This window comes from Haliaeetus albicilla, chromosome 7 (assembly GCF_947461875.1).
Source record: "Haliaeetus albicilla chromosome 7, bHalAlb1.1, whole genome shotgun sequence".
Taxonomy (NCBI): Eukaryota; Metazoa; Chordata; class Aves; order Accipitriformes; family Accipitridae; genus Haliaeetus; species Haliaeetus albicilla.
In genome coordinates this window covers 2,539,155-2,554,651 of record NC_091489.1, presented here as the reverse complement: position 1 = coordinate 2,554,651, position 15,497 = coordinate 2,539,155, and the positions used below count along the sequence as shown (strand labels likewise).

The 15,497-nt window shown below is 66.9% G+C and overlaps 4 protein-coding genes across 5 annotated transcripts; 3 read left to right on the top strand and 1 right to left on the bottom strand.

Moving 5' to 3' along the window:
- The first annotated feature begins 2,001 nt into the window (after nucleotides 1-2,001).
- Nucleotides 2,002-3,918, top strand: SP6 (Sp6 transcription factor). The gene has a single exon (XM_069786145.1). The coding sequence runs from the start codon at nucleotides 2,003-2,005 to the stop codon at nucleotides 3,101-3,103; it is 1,101 nt and encodes a 366-aa protein (XP_069642246.1). The 5' UTR covers nucleotide 2,002; the 3' UTR covers nucleotides 3,104-3,918.
- A 3,100-nt stretch (nucleotides 3,919-7,018) lies between these two features.
- SCRN2 (secernin 2) lies at nucleotides 7,019-9,815 on the top strand. Of its 2 annotated transcripts, XM_069786483.1 has the most exons (9): nucleotides 7,019-7,081; nucleotides 7,460-7,631; nucleotides 7,738-7,919; nucleotides 8,007-8,206; nucleotides 8,286-8,501; nucleotides 8,620-8,785; nucleotides 8,927-9,104; nucleotides 9,231-9,400; nucleotides 9,500-9,815. In XM_069786483.1, exons 2-8 carry the CDS (start codon nucleotides 7,461-7,463, stop codon nucleotides 9,387-9,389), a joined length of 1,272 nt encoding a protein of 423 aa, XP_069642584.1. In that variant the 5' UTR covers nucleotides 7,019-7,081; nucleotide 7,460; the 3' UTR covers nucleotides 9,390-9,400; nucleotides 9,500-9,815. The 2 variants fall into 2 exon arrangements, with proteins under 2 accessions (XP_069642584.1, XP_069642583.1); XM_069786482.1 differs by having other exon boundaries at nucleotides 9,231-9,815.
- On the bottom strand, nucleotides 9,806-13,174 carry LRRC46 (leucine rich repeat containing 46). Its single transcript, XM_069786484.1, has 8 exons — nucleotides 12,740-13,174; nucleotides 12,541-12,637; nucleotides 12,338-12,446; nucleotides 11,883-11,929; nucleotides 11,584-11,693; nucleotides 10,817-10,886; nucleotides 10,359-10,519; nucleotides 9,806-10,212 (listed from the first exon to the last, which is right to left on the bottom strand). The coding sequence occupies exons 1-8, from the start codon at nucleotides 12,996-12,998 to the stop codon at nucleotides 9,806-9,808; spliced, it is 1,260 nt and encodes a 419-aa protein (XP_069642585.1). The 5' UTR covers nucleotides 12,999-13,174.
- A 92-nt stretch (nucleotides 13,175-13,266) lies between these two features.
- On the top strand, nucleotides 13,267-15,444 carry MRPL10 (mitochondrial ribosomal protein L10). The gene is made up of 5 exons (XM_069786481.1): nucleotides 13,267-13,347; nucleotides 13,534-13,703; nucleotides 14,079-14,243; nucleotides 14,370-14,514; nucleotides 14,784-15,444. The coding sequence occupies exons 1-5, from the start codon at nucleotides 13,308-13,310 to the stop codon at nucleotides 15,032-15,034; spliced, it is 771 nt and encodes a 256-aa protein (XP_069642582.1). The 5' UTR covers nucleotides 13,267-13,307; the 3' UTR covers nucleotides 15,035-15,444.
- The last annotated feature ends 53 nt before the right edge of the window (nucleotides 15,445-15,497 follow it).

The window sequence follows — 15,497 nt, the reverse complement described above, 5'->3', positions numbered from 1 at the left end:
GCTGAGGGGGGATGTTTGGGAGTGGGGTGCGCCAGTAGAGCCACGGTTGTTGCTGCCTGGAGCTCGCTGTGGTGTGGCCGTGCCAGGTCTACGTCGGGTGGGACCTGCCTGGGACCCCATGGAGGGTCCCTTCTCCTCCCGTCGGGGTTGCGGGGCTGGAGGATGTCCTTGCCAGATCCCCTCTGTCCCCAGGTCTAGGGAGGCCCTGTACAGCGCCAGCTGCCACCCCAAAGCCCAGTGTCGGGCTGTCACCATGGGGTTTTGTGGTTTTGGCCCCAGTCTCAAACAGGCAGGGAGCAGGGGGCTGGGAGGGCTCAGGACCCCACTGGGGACCACTGCTGGGTGGGAGCGATGGACCCCTTTGGTGCCAGCCCTCTCCTACCCCGCTGACATCTCCAGGAGGCAGGGACAGTCTGCAGGATCTGGCCCCAAAATTGGTGCCAATGCTCCCCCAGGGTTGGGGTGGGCAGAGCTGAGCCCCCCCTGGGGAGCAGCACCCCAAAACCTGCTCGGGCTGCCGGCCCCTGGGGGCTCGTCCCCCCCTCAACCACCCCAACACCAGCTTGAGGCTGAGCTCCTGCGGGTGCTTGGGTGTTGCAGGTGGAGGTGGGTCCTGTCGGGGGGATTTTGGTACCCCCCAGCTCCCACCCCTATCCTTGGGATCCCCCTGCCCTTCTCAGTGCTGCCTGGCAGGGGACAACGGTGTCCCCATGCAACTGGGGGAGTCTTCAGCATCGGGGACCCCCTCCCTGCCCTAGGCTCATAGTGCCGGGGATGGGGGCGCTCTGGGGGTCTGGCCCCTTTGCGCAGGGGATCCCTCACCCTAAAAATTTCAGCACCCCCCGGGTGTCTCCTGGGAGTCTGTCCCTGTCCCACACAGGCTGGGGGTGGTGGGGGGACGGTGTGGGGGTGGCTGGGAGCAGGTGAAGGTGGGGGTTTGTGGGGAGGGGGGGGGTCTCGGCCATCCCCCGCCATGGCGCCGGTGGGAAGTCGGGGGGCGGGAGCCGGTGGCGGCAGGTGGATTTCGACACTGGGGTGGGGCCCGTCCCCAGTGGGGTTTGCACAGCTCCCAGTGAGTCACGGCCGCCATGCTGGGGAGGCAGCGGGTGCCTGGGGGTCCGGGGGCCTAGTGGGTGCCCTGGGGGTCTAGGGCTGTGGGCGAAGGCGGCCCAGAGCCCGGCTTCAAAGGGCTGCCGGCGGCTCGGCTCCGGGCCTCCTCTGCCTCCCCGCAGCTGGCTCTGCTCCCCCATCCTGCTGCCAATTAGCCTGGGGCTGCAGCCCCCCCCGGCTGTGTTTTGTCCCCCCCCCGGCAACCTGGGGGTCCCCAGCTGGGCTGAGGTCTTAGGGCAGCAGCAGAGCTGGGGGTGATCGTTTTCCAGCCTGGCCAGGGTGTGGGAGGACGAGGGTGGACTCATGGGTGCTGTGTGTCGCCCCCGTGGTTGGGGCATGGGCTTGGGGACCCCACTCATGTCCCCTGGGGACCCTGGCTGTGTTGGAGGGACATGGTCAGGGAGGTGACGAGGCAGATGCTGGCGGCTTCCTTAGATTTTGGAATTAGGCACCAACCCCTTTGGGCCACAGACGTGAGCCACCGGCACTGGGTCTGTGCCAGGGGCTGGCACAGGGTCCATAGGGGCACGGGGACGGGTGCTAAGGTGTGCCCCCCGACCTGGTGCCACCATCCTGGTGTCACGCTGGGCTGCGGAGCAGAGAAAACCCCGTGGCGGAGCAGGAGTGTCCCCCAAATTGTGGGTGACGGGGTGATGGGTACTGGGGACACTGTCACCGGTGGCATGGCGGGACCATGACGGTGCAGGAAAGGAATCGGTGCCGGGAGCATCCCCGGTACCAAACCCCTCCCTGTGCCAGCATGCACAGGGGCAAGGGGGGTTAGGAGGTGTGCCCCCCCCTCTTCTCACTGCTTTTCTCTCCCCCCACCCCCCCTCCCATCCCTCTTTGGCCCTGCAGGTCTGTCTGCGCCACCGCCCCGCGCCGCTCGGCAATGCTCACAGCGGTCTGCGGCTCTTTGGGGACCCAGCCCTCCGACGCACCCCGTGCTTCCCCGAGCCACCTGGACCTGCAGCCGCTGCAGCCCTTCCAGCCCCACGGCAGCACCGCGGCGGGTGCCGCCGACTTCGCCTCCCCGTTGCCCCCCCCGGAGCTGCCGTTGGCGGGTCCCGACGCCGCCACCTTTGCCACCCCTGGCACCTACGAGCCCCATGGCCCCCCGCGGTTAGAGCTGCCCGCCGACGGCCCCGCCGCCCCCGGCGCTTACGCCAAGTTGTTGCCGGCCGCCCCGGACATGGCGCATCCCTACGAGCCTTGGTTTCGGCCCCCCCATCCCGGCCCCCCTGGCGAGGAAGGAAGCGTCAACTGGTGGGACCTCCATGCCGGAGCCAGCTGGATGGAGCTGCCCCCCGGGCAGGGCGGGGGGCTGCAGGTGCCCGGGCACCCCGGGCTGCCGCCGGCCCTGGGGGGGTACGGCGGGGGGGAACACCAACTCTGCGCCCCCCCCGCCCACCTGCTGCCTCCCCCCACCCAGCATCTCCTGGGACCGGAGGGGGCGAAGGCGCTGGAGGGACCCCCCGAGCCCCGGGGTCCGGAGGCGGAGGGCGGCGGGCGGCCGAAAGGTGCCCGTCGTGCCGTGCCGCGGGGCGGGGGGCAAGCGGCGTGTCGTTGCCCCAACTGCCAGGAGGCGGAAAGGGGGGGTCCCTGCCCCGAGGGGGTGAAACGCAAGCACCTACACAACTGCCACATCCCCGGCTGCGGGAAAGCCTACGCCAAGACCTCCCACCTGAAAGCCCACCTGCGTTGGCACAGCGGCGACCGACCCTTCGTCTGCAACTGGCTTTTTTGCGGCAAACGCTTCACCCGCTCCGACGAGCTGCAGCGGCACCTCCAGACCCACACCGGCGCCAAGAAATTCGCCTGTCCCGTCTGCGGCCGCGTCTTCATGCGCAGCGACCACCTGGGCAAGCACATGAAGACGCACGATGGGGGCAAAGACGGGGGCGAACCTGAGGTCAAGGGTGCCGGGGACCCGTCGGCTGGCAAGGGAGGCAAGAGGGAGTCCGAGGGGGGTAACGCCACCTCCACAAACTGAGCCGCTGAGCCCCCGGGGGGGACACGGATGGAGGTGGGGAGGACCCCGGGTGGGGGCCGGGGGGACCCTTCGGGGCCGGTCTTCGAAGGGTGTTGGGTTGGGGGGTGGGTGGAGGCACAGGGCTGGCCCCTTGTGCTCGAAGCAGTGGTGAGGAGGGGGACAACTCCGGTGACACAACCCCGTCCCCCGCTGCGGCGGTGCCGGTTGGGGAGCGCCGGAGCTGCTGCCCCGCGGCGGTTTCACTTGTCCCGCTCCCGTTCTCCCGCCCCGGTTTCCCCCCCCCTCCCCGTCCTCCCCGTCCTCCCCCGGCTTCCCAAATCTTTTTTTTTTTTTTTCGGGAGGCTGCTGGCAGGCGGCGGGGCTGTTTGGGAGGAACATCAATGGGAGCCGAAGGAGCAGGCGCTGCCTGGGCACGTCCAGCCCAAAGGGGAGGAAGGAGAAGGAGAAAGGGAGAAAGGAGAAACCCGGGAGCCTTTGCTAGGGGAGGGCGGCTGCAGCCTCCGGGCCCCCTCCCCGTGGTCCCCCCCAAACCCTTGGCGTCCCGGGCACGACTCCCCCACACCAGCCCCGCTCTTTTGCCACCCATGAGGTTTTGTCATCCCCAGGGGGGCACACAGGGGCTCAAGGGGTGCCCACGGTCCCCAGCCCCACCTGGGGATGCTTGGCTTGGTGGGAGTCCCGCATCCCTAGAGCCCCGCTTTGGCTGGGCTCTTGGAGGTGCGACCCCCTGTTTTTTTGGCCCAAATGGAGGCTAAAATGGGAAAAAAGAAGTCCTGCTTGAATGTGAGCTGTGGGGGGGGCCGTGGGGGGCCGCGGCGGGCGCGTGGCGCGGCGGCAGGCAGTTGCCCAAGCGCACACCTGCAGCTTTCCCACACCCACCGCCGCCGTCGCGGCCCCGGGCGGGAAGCACACGAGGCGGCCGCGGCCCCGGGAGAGCCGGGGCGGCCACATTCCTCTGGCCTGGCACGGCCATGCTGCCCGACGCCCTGCGACCCCCGCCTCCCCCTCCGGCACCCCGTGGCCATCCCTCCCTGGGGACCCTGTGACTGCGGGGGACCCTGTTGCCGTCCCCTGCTGGGGACCCCATTGGGGACCACAGCCATCCCCCCCGTGCATGCTACAGGTCCCTCGGGGACCCCGTATCTCCAGGGGACCCCCGCTGTCCCCCCATGCATGCTGCCCATCACCCTGTGGCCCCGTAGCCATTCCTCCCCGGGATCCCGTATCTCCAGGGGACGTCTGCCTGTCCCCCCATGCATGCTGCCTGTCCCCCCGGGGACCCCATAACTGTCCCTTCCCACGTCCCTGTATCTCCTAGGGACACCCCAGGGCATCCCCCACCAGGGACCCCCTAACTTTCCTCCCCTGGGGCCACCCCCTTTCCCCAGGGTACCCTGTATCTGTCCTTCACCCCTGGCTGGCGGTCCACAAAACTTGGTTTTTAGACCTTTTGGGTCTTATCCCCCCGATTTTGGCAGAACCCCTTGGACACAGAAGGAGATGCTGAACCTGGGACCTGGGGAGGGGGGTGTTGGGGGGCAGCACTGGGGCCGGGTGGGATTGGGCTCGCAGGCTGCTCGGGGCACCCGGGGCTCCCCTGGCTCTGCCCCCCAGTTGGCACCAGTTCACACCAGTTGGGAATCTGGGGAGGGGGGGAAGATTTGGGGGGGCCAATCTCCCAGCATGGTCCCATCCTGGGGGCCCTGGGGGGGGCCGAGTCCGGGGCTGCAGGGGCTGCCTGGGCTTGGAGCACCCTGGGGTCCGGGGGGGGGAAGGGGTGGAGGTGAAGTCAAGTGGGGTCCGTGCCCAAAGGGCGCCCCAAGGCCTTCGGTTTTGATTGTTTTATTATTATTATTATTAATTATTAATTATTATTATTATTAATAATTATTATTTTATTAAGGTGAAGCCAGGCTTTGCCACTTGGGCAGAGTGGACGTCTCGGGCCGAAGCTGTGGCCGTGGGCCTTATGGATGGGGAGTAGGGGATAGGACCCCTCGAAGGGTCCTGTCCCCGTCCCCATCCCTGTCCCTGTCCCCATCGGTGCACGAGGGGCCGATGGCAGCCCCAGCGCGCCGTGGGGCCAGGGATGAGCTGTGGGGCTGGAGAAACCCAGCACGAGGTGAAGTCTCGCTGGGGGAGTCCGCAGGGACGTGTCCCCAGCCCCAGCATGGCCACCACTGTCCCACCACCGCAGGACTCGGGTGACCTGGGCTGCCCGCAGCTCTTGAAGGATGTCCCCGATTCCGGCATTTGCCTTTTCCAGCACAGAATTCCCCTTCAGTGCCCCCAGCTGGGATTTCATCTCCCGAGGGGACCCCGGGGGGACTCGGGACCCTCCCCAGGGTGCCGCAGCATCACGTCGGTGGCCCCCCCTCCTAGATTTTGGTAGCCAAGCCTGGCTCTGGCAGCAGTCGGGGGCTCCGGCATGTTTGGCTGGGGGCACCCCAAGGGTGGGCTGGGGAGGGTGTCCCATGGCGATGCCGGGGCTCGGGGCTCAGCCTCACCTTGCTGCCCCCCACCCAGCTCAGAGCGGGGGGGGCTGCGAGGAGGGGCCCCAGGTGTGCTCTGCCCCCGCACCCCCCCCCCCGGGGCTCTGCCTGCCGCGATGGGGCAATGAAGGCTGTAAAACCGGGTGGGGAAGGATGGAGGCCGGCTCCCACCCGCCGAAACCAGTCCAGCCTGCTGCGGCGTGGGGATCCCGGCCCTGCACCCCGAACCGCCGCGTCTCCCACCCCCGAGCCACCTCCCCGGGGCAGGGAGGAACCGGCCAAGCCGGGGGCCCCGGGCGTCCCCCCACCGAGCCCCAGCCCCGGGCGGGGGGGGGGGGGGGGGGGATGAAGCTTGGGGGGGGTGAAGGGGAATGGGGAACCTCGGGAGCAGGGTGGCCTGAGGGGTGCTGAGGCCAGGGGTGAGGGGTGCCCCCCCCACACCCGGCGAGGGGAGTGTTTGTGCTGTGAAGAGGCTGCAGGGCTGTAGGTTTGGGTTTTGTACTGGAATAAACGCCGCGTGTTTTCCACCCTCCGGCTTTCCGGCTCCCTCTCTCCCAAGGGACCCAGGCGTCTGGCACCCCGACCCCCCCCCATCTCTGCCAAGGGACCCAGGTGTCCAGCACCCTGACCCCCACCCATCTCTGCCAAGGGATCCACGCATCAGGCACCCCGACCCCCCCGTCTCCACCAAGGGACCCAGACATCAGGCACCCCGACCCCCCCCCATCCCCACCAAGGGACCCAGACATCAGGCACCCCGACCCCCCTCCCATCCCCACCAAGGGACCCAGACATCAGGCACCCCGACCCCCCCCCGTCTCCACCAAGGGACCCAGACATCAGGCACCCCGACCCCCCCCCGTCTCCACCAAGGGACCCAGACATCAGGCACCCCGACCCCCCTCCCATCTCCACCAAGGGACCCAGACATCCAGCACCCCGACCCCCACCCTGGCCACGGGTGTCCAGAGCTGCTCGGGATGGGGATGCAGGAGGGTGCTGGGGGGGGGTGTGGGTGACCGGGGTAAGGACCAGCTGACTTCCCCCCCCCCCCGAGGGTCGCATCCTGACCTGGCCTCGCACGCCAGAACGCACCGGGCGGACACCCAGGGTCCCCCCCCTTGCCGTGGGCAGGGTGCTGCCCGGCAGGTCTGCCTGCATACCGCGGGGCGGGCGTGCCGAGTGGGGTGCTGCCCACGGGGGATGCTGCCCACGGGGGACTCTTCCTCCCCCACCTCATACCCGAATCCCCCGTCCTTGCCCCACGGTGGGGTGTGGGGGGGTGGGTCCTGGGACCCCCGTCCCCGGGCTCCACTGGGCTCCAGTCCCCCCCCACTCCCGGCCCCACGGAGGTGCCGGTGCCGGTGCCGGTCCCCGCTCGCTGCCGCCGTGCGGCCTCCGGCCACGGGGCGCCGCCGTCGGGACGGGACGGAACGGGACGGGACGGCGGAACCGGGCGGTGGCGGCGGTGCGGGAGGAGCGGCAGGTCCGTGGGGCCGGGACGCGGGGGTGGGGGTGTCTCTCGGGAAGGAGATTTCGGCGGGGGGGGGTGTCCCGGGAAGCGGGGGTCCCGTCCGCGGTCGGTGCAAGGGGTCCCGGTTACTGGGGCTGCGCGGGCGGACGGCTCCGGTCGGTGCAGAGCTGCGGGGTGCCGGGGCGGGAGGTGCCCCCCCCGGTTTCTGATGTGTGTGTCCCCCCAGATCCAGGGACCATGTCATCCCCCCAGCCGCGTCCCCCAAAACCCCCCGTCGTCTCCCCAGCCCCAAAGGGACCCTGGGGGACACATCCAGGACAGGGACAAGGGGGTGACATACCCTTCGGTGCCCCCCCCACCCCCCCACCCCGTCCCCTCCGCCCGGTTTAGGATGGCGGAGTGGGATCCCGCTCCCTCATCCTGCGACTGCTTCGTGGCGCTGCCGCCGCACACCGCGGCGCCCGTCGTCATCTTCGGCAAAAACGCTGACCGGCCGCGTCACGAGGTCCAGGAGGTTGTCTACGTCCCTGCTGCCGTCCACCAGCCCGGGGACAAAGTCCAGGTAAGACCGTGACAAAGCCGAGCCGGCCATGGGGGACGGTGCACCGAGTGCGCCAGGTCTCAGCTCAGCCCCTCTCTGTCCCCGTCCCCCCCCCCCCCCCCGACAGTGCACCTACCTGGAGATCGAGCAGGCAGAGAGAACCCACGCGGTGGTGCTGAGCCGTCCCGCCTGGCTGTGGGGTGCCGAGATGGGTGCCAACGAACACGGTGTCTGTGTGGGCAATGAGGGCGTCTGGACCCGTGAGCCCCTGGGGGAGGATGAGGCGCTGCTGGGGATGGACCTGGTGAGGTGAGGACAGTGTCGTGTGTGTCCCCTGCCCCGGACACCCTGTGCCGTCACCCACCACTGGCCGACGGGGTGCTGCCGGCGCGGCAGGCTGGGTTTGGAGCGGGGCAGCTCTGCCCGGGAGGCCCTGGAGGTGATGGTGGCATTGCTGGAGCGCTACGGCCAGGGTGGGAGCTGCAAGGAGGAGCCGGTCCCCTTCGTCTACCACAACACCTTCCTGCTGGCTGACCGCATCGAGGCCTGGGTGCTGGAGACGGCTGGCCGGTACTGGGCAGCCCAGCAGATCCGAGGTGAGCGGGCTCTGGTTGTACTGGGAGGACAGGGAGCCCTTTGTCCCCTCCAACCTGACCCCCCCTCCGGCCTTCGCAGAGGGCAGCCGCAACATCTCCAACCAGCTCAGCATTGGGAGGGAGATCACGGCTGAGCACGCGGGGCTGCGGCAGCGAGCCCGCAGCCAGGGCTGGTGGAGCGGGGATGGCGAGTTCAGCTTCGCCGAGGTCTTCTCCCTGACGCACCAGCCTGCTCGCATGGAGGCTGCCAAGGCCCGCTACCACGCCGGCAAGGAGCTGCTGCGGCAGCATGCAGGTGGGGACGGGGACAGGGATGGCCACCAATGGCTCGCCCTGGCATCTCCCCACTCCCCGTGGCCACAGCAGCTGTGGCTGAGCTGCCGGTGGTGACGTGGCTCTGCCTCACCCACCAGGTCACATCACGGCGGAGACATTCATGGCCATCCTGCGGGACAAGGCCAGCGGGATCTGCGTGGACTCGGAGGGGTTCCGCACGGCAGGCAGCATGGTGTCTGTTCTGCCCCAAGACCCCACCTTGCCCTGCGTCCACTTCTTCACGGCCACCCCTGACCCCTCCAGGTGAGGACACCGGGGGGGACAGCCCTACTCTGGGGGTGACGGGGACGAGGCAGAGCCGTGCCCCGGGCTGAGTGTCCCCAGGGAGCAGCATCTTGTCCTTGTGCTGGCCGGCCCCAGGGCCCTGGTACTCCTCTCTGGCAGGTCCGTCTTCAAGCCCTTCGTCTTCGTTGCCGGCCTCAAGCCCACGCCGCAGGTGAGATCTCCCACCTTCCGCGACGACCCCGCCAAGCAGATCCCACGCTTCCAGAGCACGGTCGATCGGCGGCACGAGCTCTACCGCCGGCATCAGGCGGCACTGGAGCTGATGGAGAGGGACCAGGTACCGCAGACCCTTCCCCAGCCACCGCTGCCCCGGGACCCTCACTCTGCCCCCGGTGATGTGGGAGGCTGTCGAATTCCCTGAGGGTGCCCAGTGTCAGCTCTCCTCCCTCTTCGACACCTGCAGGAGCGGGGCCAGAAGCTCCTGCAGACGCTGTGGGACCTGGAGAAGCAGGGCCTGGAGGGGATGAACGCGCTGCTGGGGGGAACGGTGGCCCCCCGCCCAGAGGAGCTGGCCGACCTCTTCTTTGACTGCGTGGAGGCAGAGATGAAGTTTTACACATAAACCCCATGCAGGTGGGTGGACTCGGCACCCCCTGCGGCATTGCTCCTGGATAGGGAATGAGAAAACCTTCCCGATGCCCGGCCCCAGCTCCTTGCCTCCTCCCGCCACAGATCTGCCGCTGATGGCGTGGTGGGGAATGGCTTGACCGGTGTCTCCAGCCCCGCCTGAGGGTGCGGAGCCTCCAGCCCCCTAACTTGTCCTGAAGGAATTGGCACTTTTGAGGGGTGGCTGTGGCCTGAAATGCAGATGCAGTGGAAAGGAGAGGGACGCAGAGTGGGATTTGGAGTCCTGCCCGCAGCCCGGCATGTCTTTTCCCACCATTAGGCAGAACTGCCTGTGCCCAGCCCCTCTGGGGCTGGCTGTGGGGCTGGGGGCTCTGTGGCAGACAGACGGATTGGTGTAGGAATAAAGAGGCTTTAATCCCAACCATGTGGTGCCATGCTGGTGTGGGGTATTCGGGGTAACTGCCTATTTTTTGCTCCTTTGGTGCGAGTCTCCTTCTCCAGAGCCTTAGTCCGGGGCTGGCTCCTGCCAGGAGCTTGCTGGGGCTGCAGGCAGGTGTGCTGCCCACCAGGTCCCGGCAGGGGTGGCAGCCACGTCCCCAGTTTCGCTTGGGGACAGGGCTGAGACCGCCTGGGTCCTGGGGTCGTGATGCAGGCTGCTCCCTCCCGGCCTGGGCTCAGCTGTGCAGGAGGCAGCAGCAGACCCCGACACTCCTGCAGCTCCTCCAGCTCTTCCAGACGGGTCTGGTGTTCCTCCAGGGCCTCCCTCTGCCTCCGCCGCGAGCGCCCGGCCAGCTCCCGGTGCAGATCTGCGAAGAAATCTGCCAGGGACGGAGGGAGGGAGGAGAATTACAGGAGACCTGGCATGGCCACCGGAGCTCCCTGCCACTCCTCTCACCCTTGGGGACAGAGGGACCGGCCTGCTTAACCCCCAAGCGTGCAACGTGTCCTGCTTCAGTCTGGGCACCTTTGCCTGCAGTGAAAGGGCCGCTCGGCTCAGAGGGCGACTCGTCGTCTTCATCCTCACTGCTGGAAGAGCCTCCTTCCTCCTTTTCCTCACCCACACTGCCACGGACATGCTGGGCGTCCAGCTGCAGGAGGTGGGGCAGGGCTCCCACCACCAGCTCTCTGCAAACACCAAAGGAAGAGCAGACGTTCCACTGCCATGCAGCATGACCTCGGGGCTGGGAGTGCTTCGGGGTGGTACCGAACCCCCGGCACTGTGCCCCCCCAGCACCACACCCCCTGGCACTGCTCCATGCAGCCCACCCCACAGACTGGCCGGGACAGAAGGCAGAGATTCAGTTTTCTGGGGTTTGGGTGGGGGGCTCATGCTGCATTTGATATTTGGGGGGGGCTGTACCCTGCTGAAGGGCTTCTGCGGTTTGGGGGACTTGCTCTCCCCCGCAGCCTCCCCTGACCAACCTGTATCCATCCTGGTGGGTGCATTCGTTTCCCGTTAAGTCGAGGAGACGGAGGCTGCGGGGCAGCTCATCTGCAGAGACCAAAGGGAAGGCAGAAAGGTGCTGAGGTGGGACCTGAGCCCCCCTCTCTGCCAAACCCCCGTGCCTCCCATCTCCTGCAGCTCTTCACCCACTCCTGAGGTGACACCCTCACAGGTGAGGAAACTGAGGCAGGGAGGGTGGGAACGTGTATCGCACATACTCCCATGTGAAAACTGAGGGTTTTCCCCTTCCCAGGCCATCACTGTTCCCTTTCTCACCCCTGTCTGCAAGCAGAGGGCCTGGTGCGACAACAGCAACACTACAGAGGAAGGGAGGGAGATATTATCCCTCTGTCCCTCCCTCTTCTGCCAAAAATCACCCACGGGAGGAGCCAACTGAAAGACGCACGAAGGCTTGTCAGGGCTGGAGCAGCTTTGCCATGAGGTTGAAATCCCCAAGTCTGATCTGAGCCACTGAAGTGTTCTGCCGAAGCAGGACACAAGGTGGAAGCAGACACCTGGAGTCTGCCAGCAGAAGGGATGGCTCAAACCTGGCCACAGAGCTCCTCTGTTGTCATGCTGGAACACGCAGGCCAGCCCCAGGGTGGCTCTGCTGGGGCTTTGGTTGGGACCTGAGGGTCAGAGGCCCTGGCAAAGCCTGGAGCAAGGGTCTGCCGGCATTTCTCCGGTACCCAAGGCACTTCTCGGGCAGACCCAGACCACGTCTGGACCCATTCCTGCCTCCCACCTGGGTCAAGCGTCTGTATCTGGTTGTGGGACAAGTCCAGGACACGCAGGTGTCGCAGGGTCTGCAAGTTCTCCACTCTGCGGATGCGGTTTCCAGCCAGGGAGAGGAACCTGCAGAGCACAGGGAGGGCAGCGGTGTGAGGTGGGGGGGACGCCACAGCCCCCAGGGTCAGAGCCAGCAGCACCAGGCTGTCAGGGGCTGCAACTCGAACCCCCCCTGGCTCTGCCAAGGGAAGGAGGGAGCCCCACTCTCCTCTGACCATGGAAAAAGATCTCCTTGGGGGCAGAAGCTGCCCGTACCGCAGGTTGGGAAAGCAGCCCAGATTCTCAATCTTCTCAATTTGGTTCTGGAAGAAAAAAAAAAGCAACACGTTTTTCTACTGCATAAAAACCAGATTTTGGAAGCACCCCAGGATTGCTCCAGCCTCACACGGGCAACAGGATGTCGCACCATTGCCACGGGAACTTTATGGAAAGAGTATGGGCTGCGATGGCACAGAGAGCCTGGCAGAGTTCAGGAGGACCCTAAGGCTCTTCATGTGGGTTTGAAAAACACCAAATGTCTGATGCCAGACCCTCACTCAAACTCCATCTGCGACATTGTCATCAGAGGGGAGTGCTGCCAGTGCCTCTGGCCATGCAGGGAGGCAAACCCTGGAGCAGAACTTGGGGTGTTTGTGGTCCCCCCTGAGGTGGCCTTTACCCCCAGGACTAGGGCTGATCTCCACTGCCCCGCACCTGCCATAGTACCTTACCTGCTGCAGGTAGAGGCTGTGAATCTCCTGCAGGCTCTGGAGCCTCCCGATAGCACAGATGTTCTCCCGGTCCAAGCGGATGGTCGAGGGGGACAGCAGCTCCATGGATCTAGAGGAAGGGGGGTGCTCGGGGTGTCCTTTGTGCCCACAGACCCCTCCCTGCCAGCCTGGGTGGTGAAGGTGGGCTCTGTGCAGATTCTCACCGGCTCTCTGGGTGCCGGGGCTCCACCACGCGAGGCAGGTTCCTCATGGCGATGAGGCTGTCGGTGAGGGTCACCCCCGGGGACGTCTGCTCACGGCCTGTGGGAAACCCAAGGTGACGGGGCTCAGGTCAGCAGGGTCCGGCTCCCTGTACCGTCCCAGGCTGACGCACGTAAGCAGGCCCCGCAACGGTTTACTCACCCCCAGGCAGGGTCTCCCCCTGCCCAGCCATGATGGGGGGCTGTCCTGAGTCTTTGTCCCTTCCTTGGGCCCTTGGGTGGGTGTGTCGCGGGGGCTGGGCCGGCCCCACTGCTCTCTGCAAGGGGAAGGGTGCTGAGGCGATGGGGGGCAGAAACCTGCGGGCTGGGGGGGTCGGTGGGGATGGGACTGCCGGACTGGGGGGGATCAGCGCTGGGACTCCCAGGTGGGGCAGAGAGACCCCAGGGCCTGGCGGGACCATGGGGCTGGGATCCTCGGGCTGGGGACGGAGGTGGGGGGGGGGGGGGGGCGTGTGTCACCGGGCACCCCGAGCTGGGGGGCACAGAGACCCCCGGGCCAGGACCGGGGCCGGGGCCGGGCTCAGGCGGGACCCGGGGGCCGGTGGGGGCGCAGGCCGCAGCGTGCCCGTTGCTAGGAGACGGGCGGCGCCGGAAGGGGCGGGGCGGAGGGTGCTGTCACCCCCTCCAGTGCCGGCACCGCCAGAACTTTCTGCGCATGCGCGCCGCGGGTCCGCCACCTCCCCACAAGCCTTTGCGCTCCCGCGGCAAAGATGGCGGCGCTGAGGGGAGGAGGCGCGCCATGGCGGCGGGGTGAGGGGCTCCTCACCGGGGTTGGGTGCCTCTGCGGGGCTCGGGGAGGGGCGGGCGGCGATGCCGGGAGGTGGCCTAGCGGGGGAGGGCGTGCATGCGGTTCGGCCTGTCCTTACCCGCTCCTCCGGGGACTCCGGGGCCCTGGCGCCGGCGCTGAGCGCTGCCTTTGTGCCCCCCTCTCCGCAGGCTGGCTGCCCGCCTTGCAGCTCGTCCGCCACGGCTCCAAGGCGGTCACCCGGCACTGGAAGGCCATGCACTTCCAGCGCCAGAAGCTGATGGCCGTGACCGAATACCTGGCTCCGCGACCGGCCATCCCACCGCGCTGCCTGGCCCCCAGAAAAGAGAAAGTCGAGGAGGTAATTTTCTGGCGTGTGGCCGTTGTGAGTGTGCGGCTGTGGGGCCTCAGTGTCCGAGGAAACCGAGTGGCTTTGCACGCCTCGTGGGTGTGTTTTCCTCTGCGGATTTAATGGGGGGTCCGCGGCTCCAGATCTCCAGGACAGCCCTGCCCCGCCCTTAGCCTGGCCGAGAGCTTTCAGGGGTGTTTGCTGTCCCTTTTCTTCATGTTGTGGGTGGCTGGGAGATGCCCCAGCTGGTAATCCAAGTGCTGGAAACCAGGTGAGTTCCCCATCCGTGGCAGCATCGCACGGCAGTAGGTCCATTTGCAGGGTCAGAGTTGGGGGAGGTGGCAGCCCCTGCCCCTGCGGCCCATCACTGCTCCCTCCCTTCCTCAGGACAACGGTTACGCCCGGCTGTTACGGCGGCAGGTGGAGGAGGTGTTCCGGGACAATCGGATGATTGCCGTGTGTCAGTACAACTCCATGCCTGGTGAGGACATGGTGCTGATGAAACACTACCTCCGGAAACACAACATTGAGGTCAAATTCGTCCTGAACGAGGTAGGGGCAGAGCTGCTGGGGCAGATCCCGCTGTGGCTGGGGTGGGGGAAGGCACATGAGTGCTGGGAACGACCACGTGGTGCCTGTTGGGGTGGAAAGCTGCATTTTAAGAGCTGTCTCCCCCAGATTATCAGACCCATGCTGTCACAGTCCAAGTACAAGAATCTCCTCCCTCTCTTTGTGGCGCGCAATATCCTGCTGGTGAGCCCGGAAACGAAGGTGAAGGAGATGCTGCGGGTGCTGAAAGGAGTGCCGCAGATCAACCTTCTGGGTGAGAACTTCTCCTGCATCCCCGTTAGCTGGTGTCGAGCTCGGGGCTCTCATCCGGCGTTGGGGAGAGGTACTTCCTCTGGCATGGTCCACGCTAACGGAGCTGCGTCTGCTGGATCGCTGTTGTGTCCGTTAAAATGAAGGGATGGATGGCGAGGGGTGGAAGTCCTGCCTGCAGAAGCAAGCCTTTCCTCGTGTGCCTGTGGAAGACGAAAGGGCTCTGGTTCTGGCACCCCACCTCCCGTCCTCAGCTCCGCTCCTTTCTTCCAGGCGCCTGCATCGACAGCACCATCCTGAGCAGGCAGGGAGTGGAGAACTTCGCCAAGCTGCCCTCGCTGGAGGCCTCCCAGGGGCAGATGGTGGGTGCCCTGGCCCTCCTGCCCTCCCAGACGTCCTCCCTGCTCCAGGGCGGCTCCGCACACCTCACGGCTCTCCTGGATGAGCACATCCGCCGGCTGCAGGCTGGGGAGATGGGAAGCCCGGATGAGTCCGCTCCTGCCCAGAGCTTGGGGGCTCACTGACACTGGACCCCCCTGGGCCCTGTGTGTTGGCCAGGAGTCTGCTCCTTCACCGGCTGCGGTCGGGCAGGGGGGGTGGGTCAGGGATCGAAGGTTTGGCCCCGGGTGGGCAGCCAGCGGTGGGACTGAGGGTCCTGCCGCATCACCAGCCTCTTCGGGGAGCCCTGGCCCTTCCCTTTGCTCCCCGCACCCATGGCACCTGAGAATGTCCCGGCTGCATTTTGGATGCTGTGGAGCCGCAGTCGGAGGCTCGCTGGGATCAGCTGGAGGAGGCAGAGCGTGGCGGGGAGGATGTTGGGTGCTCCAAGCCGCCGCGCCCTCTGGAACGGGGTCAGTGATGGGGAGTCTGGCAGCGCTGACCGAGCTGTGTCTGCGAGATCGCTGTCCTGTCCATTAAAGCGTGGTGGTGGAGATGCCGGAGGCCTCGTCTTGGATTTGGGGGCGGCGAGTGGGGGGTTCCTACCCC

Excerpts from the sequence above, each read along its gene's own strand:
- MRPL10 (XM_069786481.1), top strand. The coding sequence starts at position 13,308 with ATGGCGGCGCTGAGGGGAGGAGGCGCGCCATGGCGGCGGG. Across the intron at positions 13,704-14,078 it reads GAAAAGAGAAAGTCGAGGAG|GACAACGGTTACGCCCGGCT; the intron begins GTAATTTTCTGG and ends TCCCTTCCTCAG. Across the intron at positions 14,244-14,369 it reads TCAAATTCGTCCTGAACGAG|ATTATCAGACCCATGCTGTC; the intron begins GTAGGGGCAGAG and ends TGTCTCCCCCAG.
- SP6 (XM_069786145.1), top strand. The coding sequence starts at position 2,003 with ATGCTCACAGCGGTCTGCGGCTCTTTGGGGACCCAGCCCTCCGACGCA.
- LRRC46 (XM_069786484.1), bottom strand. The coding sequence starts at position 12,998 with ATGGTCCCGCCAGGCCCTGGGGTCTCTCTGCCCCACCTGGGAGTCCCA. Across the intron at positions 11,930-12,337 it reads ACAGCCTCTACCTGCAGCAG|AACCAAATTGAGAAGATTGA; the intron begins GTAAGGTACTAT and ends TTTTTCTTCCAG. Across the intron at positions 10,887-11,583 it reads GATACAGACGCTTGACCCAG|ATGAGCTGCCCCGCAGCCTC; the intron begins GTGGGAGGCAGG and ends TGGTCTCTGCAG.
- SCRN2 (XM_069786483.1), top strand. The coding sequence starts at position 7,461 with ATGGCGGAGTGGGATCCCGCTCCCTCATCCTGCGACTGCTTCGTGGCG. Across the intron at positions 8,502-8,619 it reads GCTGCTGCGGCAGCATGCAG|GTCACATCACGGCGGAGACA; the intron begins GTGGGGACGGGG and ends CTCACCCACCAG. Across the intron at positions 9,105-9,230 it reads AGCTGATGGAGAGGGACCAG|GAGCGGGGCCAGAAGCTCCT; the intron begins GTACCGCAGACC and ends CGACACCTGCAG.